At 23.1% G+C, this 13600-nt stretch overlaps 1 protein-coding gene across 3 annotated transcripts in view; it reads left to right on the top strand.

Moving 5' to 3' along the window:
• Positions 1–1019: 1019 nt before the first annotated feature.
• The window catches only part of LOC145835576 (uncharacterized), a 28114-nt gene continuing 15533 nt past the window's right edge, over positions 1020–13600 (top strand). For 2 of the 3 annotated variants that reach the window (XM_082943237.1, XM_082943236.1), the window contains exons 1-9: positions 1970–2119; positions 4850–4932; positions 5121–5241; positions 7375–7583; positions 8820–8894; positions 9876–9964; positions 10321–10397; positions 11205–11282; positions 11864–11967. In XM_082943237.1, coding sequence (XP_082799363.1) covers positions 2029–2119; positions 4850–4932; positions 5121–5241; positions 7375–7583; positions 8820–8894; positions 9876–9964; positions 10321–10397; positions 11205–11282; positions 11864–11967 — 927 coding nt within the window. In that variant the 5' untranslated portion in view covers positions 1970–2028. Of the gene's footprint in view, positions 1106–1969; positions 2120–4849; positions 4933–5120; positions 5242–7374; positions 7584–8819; positions 8895–9875; positions 9965–10320; positions 10398–11204; positions 11283–11863; positions 11968–13600 lie in introns of those variants that run through there. The other variant, XM_082943238.1, reaches the window with a different exon arrangement.

Below are 13600 nucleotides of genomic sequence, written 5' to 3'. Positions count from 1 at the left end.
ATGCACAAATGGTCATTACATTTACAAAGAAAAAATACTATGTGGTATATAATAAAAGTGTTAGATTATACTTAAAAAAAATTTAAAGTTTTTAACTTCATGTTTATATAATATATTAAACTTGTTTTAAAGACTTAAAAATGTATAGTTTACACTAATCTAAATAAAAAAACTTAAAGATAATTTTTAAAATAGTTTTAACACATCAGTAGCATTAAATAACTTTTTTTACAAACAAAAAGAAGTTTAATTCAAACATAAAGTGTACAAGTTATTTCATGTACATGTTCAATGTACATGTTTTAAAACAAGGTTGCCAAAAATTTGGAATCCTGTAACTTGAAAATTTAGGCTAAAAAATCTGAGATTTTAAATAATTTTTACATGTTAAGTAGAAAAATTTTGAATTGACACAAAATAATTATCATATACATAATTTTTTTTGTCATTATCATAATTTTTTATTCAAAAACACATTTAAAGTAGCTTTACAGTATCTTTTCAATGATTTTATACTATTCAACACATTTTTACTTTAAATTTACTTTAAACTACAAATAGACCCAAAAATGTGTACTTTTGAAAGCCCCAAGGAAATTATGAAAATCTGGAGAAAATTTTCCAAAAACATTTGGCAACTCTGATAAATGCATTTGTTTAAAAAACATAACTACATATAGTGAACAAAATAACATTTATAAACTCAACATATTTCATTAATATACAAAAAAAAGATAACTAATATAAAATGTAAAAACTTTGTTTGATAGCATTAAACCATAAGAAGTAAACAATCTCACATTGCTAATACTTTAAATAACTTATCATTCAAAATTTTTCTCTTAAAAAACAAAAAATTTTCAAGTATTTAATTTTAATTAGAAAGTTGTACTAAATAGTTTAAATTAAAGTAATAGAAAGTTAACATATCGTTGTTAATGATTTAACTAAATTTTTTGTTCATTTAATGGTTATTATGTTTTTTATACACATTGATTAGTAATTCTTTTTACTTTTGCAGACTTTAGTTTTTATTTAAACTAGTACTTATATTGAAAAAGCAAATTACGAATAAAAGAGAAAAGTACCAACAAAAAATTTACAAGTAAGTTGTGTTTATAAGTAGAATTAATTTAATAGAACTCAGATAACAGAAACAATATTAAGTTCAATAAATTGTATTGCTTTTTACAAAAAAAAAAAAGAAAATTAACAATGCTGTTTTGCTCTTTTCACTAATTACAACTGATTATGTGTGTTAATTAATTATTCATTACTAATTTTGATCACTTGCGTAAATGGATTAATTTATTGTTAAGTTTTTCTATTTACCTAATTTTTTTAGTACTTTTCAGAATACAAATTAAATGTTGTTTAAAATTTCAAAGCTTTATATATATCAAAAGTTTAATTTGTTGGTAAAAATAGTCTAAGTTCATTTATTTCCAGAAATTAGTTGAAAGTTTTCTGTTTTAGTGCATGATAAAAAAATTCTAAAGTGTACTTTGACCACATCTATGTTTTTTGTATTATCAATTCAAACAGTTGTTATTTTCATTTAGTTATTTTGTTTACTATAAACTAATCAATTTTTTGTTTTAGTAGCAATGAAGTTTATAAAAAAGATAATTTATAATGTTGCAGTTATAAAGCCTGTATTCTATTATTACTGTACTTTTTTTACTTGAGTTATGTTCAAGTTAAAACCATACTTTTTCTAGCTATTTTTTTAAGTAAATTTGATTTTAAGTAAGTTTTAACTTCAATAAAATACTAATATATTAATGAACATTTTAGACTAAAGCATGTTTGTAGAAAAATATGATGTATATTTATCTAGAAAAAATAATATAAAAATAAAAACTTACTATCAAGTTATAAAAAGCTCAAAGTATTTGTAACCTTCATAGCTTACCTTACACTTATAAATACTATCAGTGTTTTGTGTTACTTTTTAGATTTATTCTTTTGTGTATAGTATTGTTTAAAAAAACAAGTAATCTTGTAAAGTCATCAAATGAGGCTGAAATGTCTGCAAAATATGAACAAGAATTAAGTTGGAACTTTCCAACGCTCAGTCAAGTTCTACAGCAGAATGATAAGATGATAACCAGCACAGGTAGTACAAGTTACAAAAATATTTGGTGTGAAAATAACTTTTTGTTGTTTTCATTTAGCCTGTAGTGAAGCCTGGGTAAAGTTTTTCAAGTGACTGCATTAAGGTGTTCAAGTTTATCTGTTGTTCTTTTAAGTATAAGTATTCTTGTATTTAAAAGGTTAAAAAAGGTTGAAATGCTGGGTGTTATCATTATTATTTTGTTTCTAGCTTGTAAAGTTTGAAACTTTTTTTTTTGCACTTTTTTTTTTGTCTCAATTTTTTCAAAATTTTATTTGTTGTTTATATCAAATAAAAAGAAATTTGAGTTTTAGATAATAATAACTTTTTGTCATATAAATTTTCTGAAATTTAATTTTTTCTTAGTTTTAAAACCAGTTTATTATAAGAAAACTTTGCTTTTATAAAAATTATTCCTATTAGTAAAAAGTTGATAATAATTTTTTTTTATTGAATTGTTTTATTATATCTCCAAGTAATTTTGTTACTATCTTTAAGTTAATTATTTTTTGACTTGAAAAAAAAAGACTTAAATAAAAAATTTTTAGTAAAATATTTTTGATGTGTGTTGTTTCAAACTATATACAAATTTTTGTTGTTTTTAAACTTAAAATAAAGAATTTTTTTTAAGATTTTAGTGATAAGGTTATATTGACTTATAAAAGCCCAACAAAGACTTAGGTGTTTTTAAGGCCATAGGGGGGGTCCACTTTGTTTTTTACAACTTGATCTTATTTTGTAGAATTTAATCTGAGCTATCGGACACTTTTAACCGCTTAAAAAAACTCAAAGTAACTTTTGAGATATAAGCGATCAAAGAAAGGGCGTTCAATAGGTTCCTTATGGAAGGCAAAAACTAAAAATGCAAAAAAAGACTATTTCACTAAAAATCTATCTCCTCCTTCATTTTTTGAGTAATCTTTTTCAAATTTTTACAGAATGTGTATCATTAAACTTTAAAGAGATCTATTGCAAGAATTTTTTTCATTTTGAGTAAAAAAAAAATATTGTCAAAAAACTACCCTTTTTTTAGTTTTTTGTGAATAAAATTTTTATTTTTCAAAATTTCAAAAATTCCAACATTCAGATTCTTCAAAATATTTAAAGGAACATTTCCTAAAAATTTGAAGTCTCTAGGTCAAAAAATGAAGGAGCAGATAGGTTTTTAGTGAATTTTAAAATTTCAGAGAAAATTGACCCTGAAAAATTTGCGGTCCATACGTTTGTATCGGAAACTTTATACAAAAAATAAAATATCTCAAAAGTTAAATTATATTTTTGAATTCTATAAAAACAAGCTTGTAGTTTGTATTTAAAGCTTTCATATAAAAGCCAAAGTTATTTTTTGTAAAAAAAAAAGTTGGACCCCCCCTATGGCCTTAATTTGCAAAATATTTTTTTTTAATGTATGTACACTGTATATTAATTTTAAGCATAAAAATTGTCACTGTTGAACTTTTTGTAGACTTTTGGTGATATTTATTTATGTTGAGCTTTTAAATTGTAAGCTATGAATTTTATGTTTATTACAATAAAATCATAAAAATCTCTATTTTTTTAAATCTACACTAAGTTATATTTGAATTTCCTTAATCTGTTAATTACAAGCTACTACATCTAAATGTAAAATTTTAAACTAACCTATAAAAATATTTCATTCTAGAAAACATAATTCAATGTAAGTCTATTCTTTATATTAAATTTTCTCAGTAATGCACCTGAAAAGAAAAAAATACTGAACTTAAAATAAATTATTTGGTGTAGATTTTTTTTCAAATCAAATGTTTTTTTAAAGATTGAAGCGCTTTTAAAATAGAATTTATTAAATTAAAATATAATCTTCAAGTTTAAATTTTTATCTATTGAATTATTTTATACTAATTTTTTTAATTTTTATTATTATATTTTTATTAAGCTTTAAACTATTTCAACTAGCTAAGATTTGAAAAAAGATATTTAAATGTATTATGTTTAGTTTAGACAATTTAGTTTTAGTATTTTTTTGAACTTTAATTTACAAAACCTTTCTTTAATATATTATTACAATGCTTAAATGCCTAAAAAGTACTTAATCATTAACTTTCTTTGTAAGTGCAAGTTTAATAATTCAATCATCTATTTTATTCAATGTTTTAGCTTTTTTTAGTATTAATGTTTTAATTAATTTAAAAAGTTAAAACTGATATTATTTTTTTTAGTTAATGAAAAAAATAATTTAGTATCGTCGAAAAAAAAGAATTATAAAAGCATCTAATTCTTGAACTCACTGTTTATGTGTATTATAATTATTTAGTTTCTTGTTAAATAACAATTTATACCAAGTATCGATAAAAACTCAATGAAAAGTAAATAGTAATAAACATTTGTCAGCTTATAAGAGTTATGTGGTAAAAAATAAAATAAAACTGGTTTGCATGCACAAGGTGGTAAAAACATATTTAATTTAACATATAATTGCATTTGAAAATTTATTGTTAAATAAATATTTTACATTTAAGTCAAAGTTAGTGTGTTCTTCTCTAAGCATGTATGTAAGTATAATTAAAATTCAGTTTAATGTTTTTGCAAACATAACAAAAAAATCCCTAGTCCTTTAGAGACATATAATTTGCAGTTTTTTGATATTTTTGAATATTTTGAATCAAGGTAAGTTTTATAGCCAAAATAATGGAATCTTCTAACTTGAAAACTTTAACCATCAAGTATTAAATAGAAAATTTGTATATTTTACAGCTGGCACGCACCAAAGAGCAGATTTGAATTGGTCAGATTCAGTAAAAACGGAAAGCAAAATGTCATGTTCATCCAATGACTGGGTAACTGTTTGTTTGTACAAATATAAAAATATAAGTTTAACTCATTTTGTAACTGTTTTGATAACTGTTTTTCATAGTTTAAGTCGTGTATATATTTTTTAAAACTAAATTGGTGCATTGTTTAATCATTTTCATTAACATCTATATACAACACAACTCGTCTTTGATACAAACTGTAATTTTGATAGGAATCATCAACGTTCGATTCACCGCCACTGACGCCCGAAGACGAGATAATGATGAGCGATGTGCTGCTCAGCAACGACTTCAACAGCTTCCCCATATGCGAACTGGACGAAGCTCTCAACTGTTAGTTTGTATGAATGTAGTCTTGTTTGAAATCAATACTAAATGTGTCTAATTTCCAAATATTAGCACGATTGAACATAATGACGATACACAAAATAATAAACATTGTTGTTATATTTGTTTGTAAACATTATGCAGAAGTTATTGAAAGTTTCTAAAAATATCTGTTGAAAGTTATGCATATAAACTATAATACTTTTTTATGGTATGTTTAATAACCATTTAAGTTTATCAGCACATTTGATGTAATTAATGCATAATTTTTCAGGTATCAGTTATTATTCTTATTGTATTTAAATATATAAACGGTAAAAAAGGTGGGCATTATATAACAAATGTTGAATTTTGGTAAAATTTGTTAAGCATTATTAAATTACGATGTTAAAAACAATTAATATTAAAAATTTGTTTTTTTGAAAGAAAAAAAAAATAAATCATAATTTTAAAAACATACATGATTATCAATTTAAAATAAATCTAAACTATAAAGTCTAATTAAGTTACACAATGAACCCTTGGCGGTAATTGTTTGTGGTCTTGTATTGCAGACGAAAAGTAAATAAACTGCTGTTTACACAAATTGTTACTCAAATATTTGTTCAGTTTGTAAATTCCATGCAATAAGTTATTGTTAAAAGATCAAAAAAGATTAATTATTGATAAACTGCAACATACGCCTGCAACTTTTATTATAGTGAAATCATTAAATTTTTAATGAACTTTAACTGCCAACATAAGTTGCATAAACTTTTGAAAACTCCTTTTTAAGTTAAAACGCACTAAGTTTGACAAATGTTTGTTGTATCATTTAAGTTTATACAAACGTAAACCAATAAATAGTTTATACTCTGAACTTACACAAACACAAAACTGTGCCATTAAATTAATTTTCTGCTGTTATTAGTACTGCTAATGCAATGATGTATGTTTTTACATACAAAAGCTATATGTTTCATATACAAAATATATATAGATATACATTATTATTACATTTAAGTTTGTATCTAAAACTAGTAGTGCTAAATTAAAGTATAGATCTAATGAGTTATTAAATGTTTTTTAATTGAAAATTACTCAACAGTTTTTTAATTAATTTAGATAGTATGAAGTTAAAGAAAAGTTTTATAGAAATTATGTTGTAACTTTAAAGTTTTAATTTTTTTAATTGTAAATTTTCTAACTTCAAATAGAGCATATCGTCTTGCTTGCCTTTCAAATTATAATTTGGTATTTTTGTCATAGCTATTCATTTATAAGATAAATTTCATTTAAACTCTTAAAGTTTTTATAATAAGTTACTCAAGTTATCTATGATAATGTAGTATTTAAATAAATCTTATAGTTCTTTATAATTAGTTTTATTAAACGAATGACACGTATACTTAAGCATCACGACTTTTTGTATTTAAAAAACTTAATTTGCATTGTCTAGCTATGATTAATTTTAATGCTATTGTTAACTTCTCGGTAAAAGCTTTTAGTTTAGTATTATAAATAAAATATGTACTTTTTGGTATTTAGGATGACTAGTAAAAGTTATAAACTTTGATTGCAAGTCATTTATCATCAGATATTATATGTTCTAATAACAAAATTTAAGTAAGTTTAATATCTTTTGTTATTGCTGTACTCTGAAAAATACCTTTTTTTCTTTTATAATTATTTTCTACAACACAATTTAATTTTGTTTGGTTAAATTATTATTTGGAAAAATAGGTTTAAAAAATAGCTTTTTATTTTTAAAAATAAAGTTTATATTTTATAGTTTTTGGTGGTTAGTATTGTTTTTACAATCGTAAAAAAACAATGTATAACTAAATATACGAACCAATCACACTTGTTTTTGATAAAGTTTTATTTTGTTTAATTTAATTTTATTAAGTTTTGTTTTGACTGAACTTTTAGTGAATTTTTAAGAAGTTTTAAATAACAAACATTAAATAAATACTAAACATAAATTTAAACTGCAATGTTTTTTGATATTTGAAACAACTACTTTTAATATTGATTAGATTGATTTGCTTCAAATAACATAAATTGTATCATTAAAAAAGTATTATTTTAATAAAATTATTCACTTCAAAAACAAAGTGAAAATGTTTGATAAAATTTTAGTTTAAAATTATTTTCCAGCTTCCAACAACTCGGGGCTGATCAACTGTGACGTGTCGCTGTCCCCGCATCAGTATGACGTCACAAACTCCTACCTGACGACCGGCTCCGTGGCAACCAACTCGCCCACCGACGACATGGGCTACATGACGTCACACAAGAACGATGACATCACAATCGCCTACATGAAGGCTTCGCAGGATGCCGCCAACGAGGAGTTTTCTTCCAACGTAAGTTTTTTTAACATTTACTTTTATACTGTTTTAACACTGTATAACGTTATGTTTTGTATTTGAAATTGAGCAGAGATTTAAAGATATTAGGGAATTTTCTCAAAATGTAAGGTTTAAAAATAATTACAGTTATTATTTAAACTGGATATGAATCTTACGTTTACAGCAAAAAAAAAAGAAGTTGTAATGTTTTTTATCAAAAAATTATAATAAATAGCATATCATAAAAACTTTAGTTAACAAAAATGGTTACCGATTTTAGAGTAAAAAGTTTCGAGACAATAAATAAATTTATATTATGGTTTCATATTAAAAATGTTGACATGCTAAACAGCAAACACTTGCACTTTCTCAAACAGCTTTTGTCGAAATAAATTTTCTTTACAAATGGTGTGTTAATATTCAATTAGTGCCAGTAGCCAAGATTTAATTTTCATTAAATTAATTGCACGTGTTAAAATATCTGTTTGTTCAAGATTGCAGTTAACCTGGAAAAATTAGGTAAATGTTAAGTAAACAAATCGAAGGCCAAATTGGTTTAAATTGCAGTGTTTATTTATTAATTAGTATAGTGGTCAAAATTAAACATTGTTTAAATATTTTTTATCATCATTTTCAGTTAGTTATCTAGTTTTTATACTTAGAAGATATGTTTTGTATTAATACTTTTTTTAAATAGAACAAATAATGCAATAAATTCTTTCTACATTCAATAGTTTTTATCATATTATAACTTATTTTGTATTGTATTTAAATAAGTATTATACTAATATTGTAAAAAATATTTCTGTTAGATAAGAAAATAATTATTTTTTATAATTATTTGTTTCAGTTTTTAAATATTATAACTTTTTTCAAAATAATAATATATTTAAAAAAAAATGTTTTTAATTAAGTCTTTTATTTTTGTATGAATCCTCAAAAATATTGAATTGTAAAATTTAAAGTTCGTTTAAAACTGTAATATAAAAAAAAAAGAATTTTTCATTCCACTTAAAAATAATTTTACTAATAGTCAAGTATAAGATTCGCTTCAAATAGTTTTTTTCATTGCATCAAAATGTACTCGTAACATAGCCTGGGGCTGCATAATATTGATGGTATTGTGTTCTGATGATATTAAAATGTTCAAAAAAGTATAAAAGAAAAATTTAATTAATTTTGTAAATTATATGATTATTGTTCATTAAAACTTTAGTTTTTGGTCTATCAAGAAATTATTAAATTTTACAGATTATTACTGATGATCAGTTAAATGACAATTCTGGCGAAATAACTCAGTTTGAAAATGTCACATACACATACAAAGTAAGAATTTTATTAATATACATTATTTAAATGTTGAAATTAATTAGTTTAACTAAATAAATGTTAAATAAATTTTGTATATGTTCAATTCTTATTTTATACTTGAATTTAAACAGCCCTTTTTCAAATATTTCAATCCCAATATTATAACTAAAAAGTTTCTTTAGTTTTATTTAAATTTAAGTTCTAACCTTTTAAGTTCGATTTAATTTTTAAAATAATTGTTGTGTTAAAACTTCTTATCAAAATTTAATTCTGTGAAATGTATTTATAATACAAGATACGCTAGTATATCTAACACATTTTATATTAATATTAGCATTTAATAAGATTCACTCAAACGCACTTGAAATTACATATAAAAAAACTTTTAGACATTTAATTACTACTAAATTTATTTAAGGTTTTCACTTTTGATTTTTATGTTTTGTACTCTGTTATTAAACTTTAGTAACTTAAAGTTATGAGCATTCAGTGTAGTAGTTTGTAATTTATCATTTTATCATTTTCGTTTAACATAAATTTTTATAAAATTTTAACAAAGTTGTGTTCATTTGACACTGATGTGCTTTTCTGGAAGTTGTTTAGTTTGGTAGGTCGTTTAACAGTGAGCGTAAAATAATTTGTGCGTATAAGATTTATTATTTTGTAAAGTGTTAAAAATAATATCCAGACTTCAACTCGACTAATCTAAAGCATACGTGATAAAAACGTTGTATTAATTTATAAGTAATAGTTAACTTAAATTCTACCCATATTAAAGTATACAACACCAAATAAATTAAGATATTAAACATATTATTTAAACAGAAATATGTATTTTATAGTTGTACTAAAACTAATATTTATTGGAAATTAAGATATTGTCCTGTGTGTTTCTTTCAAAACATGTTACAGTGAGCGCACAAGTAATTTGATCTTGTTAATTAATAAACAAAGTTATTTGAATCATCATAAATAGCTACTAAATATTTTAAACAGGATATCAAAGACAACATGCCGACAAAAGAAAAGTTGGACTCAATGAGGCTCAGTCAGCAAATGAAGGCAGTTTCCGCTGTAACTGAGGGGTAAGTTTAAATATTTGTGACTTGAATTTTGTATTCATAATTTATATTTTTAACTGTTTAATTTGTATACAAAATTTGCTTATAGCACATATAGATGGCAAAATATTTTTGTACAATGAGCTAGTGTGTTTTTTTCAAATTTTTGTTTGAAGCTTTGTTTCAACTGTAATTAAGAAGTACACCATATGCAGTAGTTGATGTACTAAATGTAGTTATTATTGATTTTCAATTTTGTAAGATCTTAAGCATGATATGATTTATGAAAAATTATATAACTCAATTTCTTATCTATAAAAGCAATACATAAAATGTAAAATATTAAATAGTTTGGATAGAAAATAGTCTATTTTATTTAGAATTCTGCAAAGACATTACAACAAAAGGCAGAACGGTCAAAACAAAGTTGTCTTTTCATCACAAGTTCAACAAAAAAGTTTGTTTTTCTTACTTTAGTTAAAAATAATGTTTATTACATAAAACTGTTATGATGATTATTATTATATATGCATGTCTGTGCTGGAACTGTAAGCATTTATTTTAATGGTTATTAGTTAAAACAGTTTATAGAATGGTTTAATAGTCTTTATAATTTTTTAAATATATACTTGATTTATATTATATTCTACTACGTTAGAACACTGTTTTTATTGATAACTTTGAAGAAATTTAGTTGCTGTATTGTTAGTTATACTTTAAAAGATCTGAGCTTCATTTTAAAAGGACAAAAAGCTTAGCCATTAATAATTAAAACCATAAATGGTTTATACAAACTTGCTTTCATTTTAGAGTCATTGTTTGGCTTGATTGTAACAATAATAAAGAAAAGCTGCAAAGTTTGTTTTATGGTTAATTAATCATACCTACTTGCAGTAATTTTGCAGACCAGTTTTACGTGCTCATTTTAAAAACCGCTGTGTAAACTAGATAGTTTTAAATCAATTTAATAGTTTTTTTTTGTAAAAATCTGAGACAAAATATTTGGTGTTTGTATGACTTAATACCATCCTATCTTTTCGTTGTATTTTGTCAAACCATTTTTTATTAGCATTAGTTTTAAAATGTTAAAACAGTATTTTGAAAATAAGTTTTACAATTTTAGATACACTATAATAATATGATTATACATACAGTATAAGAAAAAAATGCGTATATTAATATAAGGTTATTTGGTATACTTGGTATTTTTAATTTGTTGTTGATGATTATTACCTTAAATTTATTTATTTATAAACATTTACAGCTCATAATGTCGATGATATCCTTGGCTCAAATCAAATTGTTAGAAATATTCAACCAAACACACTAGTAGCTACCAAACGTAAGTTACTTTAATCAATTTCTTGAAATAAGACTTCTTAGAATTTTTTTCTTCAAACTTCGCTTTTTATTTTTGAAAGTGTTTTTAAACATTTTTTTTGGTTGATCAAATTATTTAATTTTTATATTTGTTATACTTAAAAGCATAAGATAAATGTATATTGTATAATTATGTATCACTTTAAGTATATAATTACTATTAAAAAATAACTTCATTCTTACACTTAGCTTTACATTATACACGTCATTACTATAAAATAAAGTATTAGGCTAAAAATTTTATTTAATATTACTAATTAATATTGCTTTTTAAAATAAGTTTGTGTGTCAGATGAATGAATCAAGATTTTTTATTCTCGAAATTTAAAGCTTACTTTATTATTTGCAGGGATACCAATAAAATAGCTCATCATTTAGTATAAAAACATATCTTTTCTACAAAGTATGAGCTATTTAAAAAAAAACACATCAAACAAATAGTACCCTTATAAATGAATAATTGTAAGCAAAGTTATTAAAACTACGTTTAAATCATATAATTTCAGGAAAACACATTTATTTTATACAATTTACTAATAACAGGTGTTCCAGCTTCAAATAAAAACAAGCGGAAATCGTCAAATCCAGTAAAAAACTCGTTTCATTTCGAAGCTAACAACCAACATAACAATGGAACTGTTTTAACTGTGAGTTTTATAATTTTTTGTTCTAGTTATCACTGTACTTAGTTGGATTTAAAGGCTATTTAGTGCTCGAAGAAAGTTTTATGTTGAACATAGAAAGGTTTTCTTAAATCTATTTTAAAACCTGTAAGGTAATGTCAAATTTTCTATTTGATTGTTCTTTTTTTTATGTATTACATTATTGAACAATGTATTATTTTAATCTCAGCAAATTTTACTTAAACTAATTTTTAGTTTTAACTGAAAAACTATTCTCAATAGGGTTTTTGTATAAGTTTAAATTGGTTTGAACTTTTCAATTTTATTCCAGCTAATTATTCTAGCTGCTAAACAATGGGTCGGCTTTTATTTATTAGTTTGGAGTGTTTGTAAGTGTTTAAGTGGCGTAAGTCGCAAATTTATGAAAAAACATCATGTCCTAAATGTTTTTTAAACAATTGTTCTCTAAGTAGAAACTATGCTTACAAAAAAAAAAATAATTACATTTAATGAACGAAGAAAAAAAAGAGAAAAATTTTCACATTATATATGGTGTTATAAAAACATGTTTTTTAGTGTTATTATATAGTTTTAAGTTATTAAAACCCAAGTATGCTTGATTGTAATTCATTTATTGCGATTTAAATTGTTCATGAATTAAATTTAAAACAGTATTTAACATATTTAAACTTAAAAACGTTAAAAGTCAATCAAAAAAAAGTTGATTACTTTTGAAATAGAACAATAAACGGGCTTTTGTTAAACTTTAAGTGGCTCTTTAGAGTGTTCTTTTGTTTAAATTTTCTGTGTAGTTTTGAATACGTGGTAAAACATTGATACTTTCTCATTAAACTATTAATGGCTTATTAGGTAATTTTGTTGTGTAATTTAAAAACCATAAGTTCATAATTACTCTTTTACTATTTTTAGTTGATACCATACATTTAACTTTTAAGATTTAATTTTTAAATATACTTCAATGTATAATTAAGTCTAAATTTGAATTACATGTACTTGTTATTTTTAAACAATCAGTTCATTGAGATATAACTTTACAGTTTACATCATATAATTTAACACATAAATTTAACATTGTTACATAAAATTTACAGGGTTAAAAATTGCAGTAATCAGTAAATATTATAATACTTTGAAGTTTATCATTATAACTGAACTACAAATAAGAGTTTCACTTCAATTTGTAAAAATGCGTGGTTATTGATGCGTTAACAAAATAGATAATTGTACACGCATCGAATATTTTGAGATTTTTTTTTGATTACGTAAGATTCAGGATTGCGTAAAACTATAAACTGTAAATTTAAATATTAAATTTGAAAAAAAATTGTGACTGGTATAAAGTTTGAAATTTAATAAATAACTGTTAAATTTGTTTTTACTATTTATAAACACATGCGGTTTTGAACTGCAACTAAGTAACATTTTTGTGCAAAGGTTAAATAAATATATTCAGTTTGTACTGTTGAAAACAAATAAGTCTGTAAGTTTAAAAATTTTACTGTTTCTACTTACTTTTAACATGTGCCATTGATTACCTAATAAACATAATAGTAATACAACTTTTACTGTGTAAGTAAAAAATTACTGTAATTATAGCAAAATAAGTTAATTTCAACTATGTTATGTAAAGAATTTA

The sequence above is a fragment of the Thalia democratica genome, chromosome 5 (genome assembly GCF_965202585.1).
Source record: "Thalia democratica chromosome 5, ktThaDemo2.hap1.1, whole genome shotgun sequence".
In the NCBI taxonomy this organism is placed as follows: Eukaryota; Metazoa; Chordata; class Thaliacea; order Salpida; family Salpidae; genus Thalia; species Thalia democratica.
This window is presented reverse-complemented; position numbering and strand designations above follow the sequence as displayed.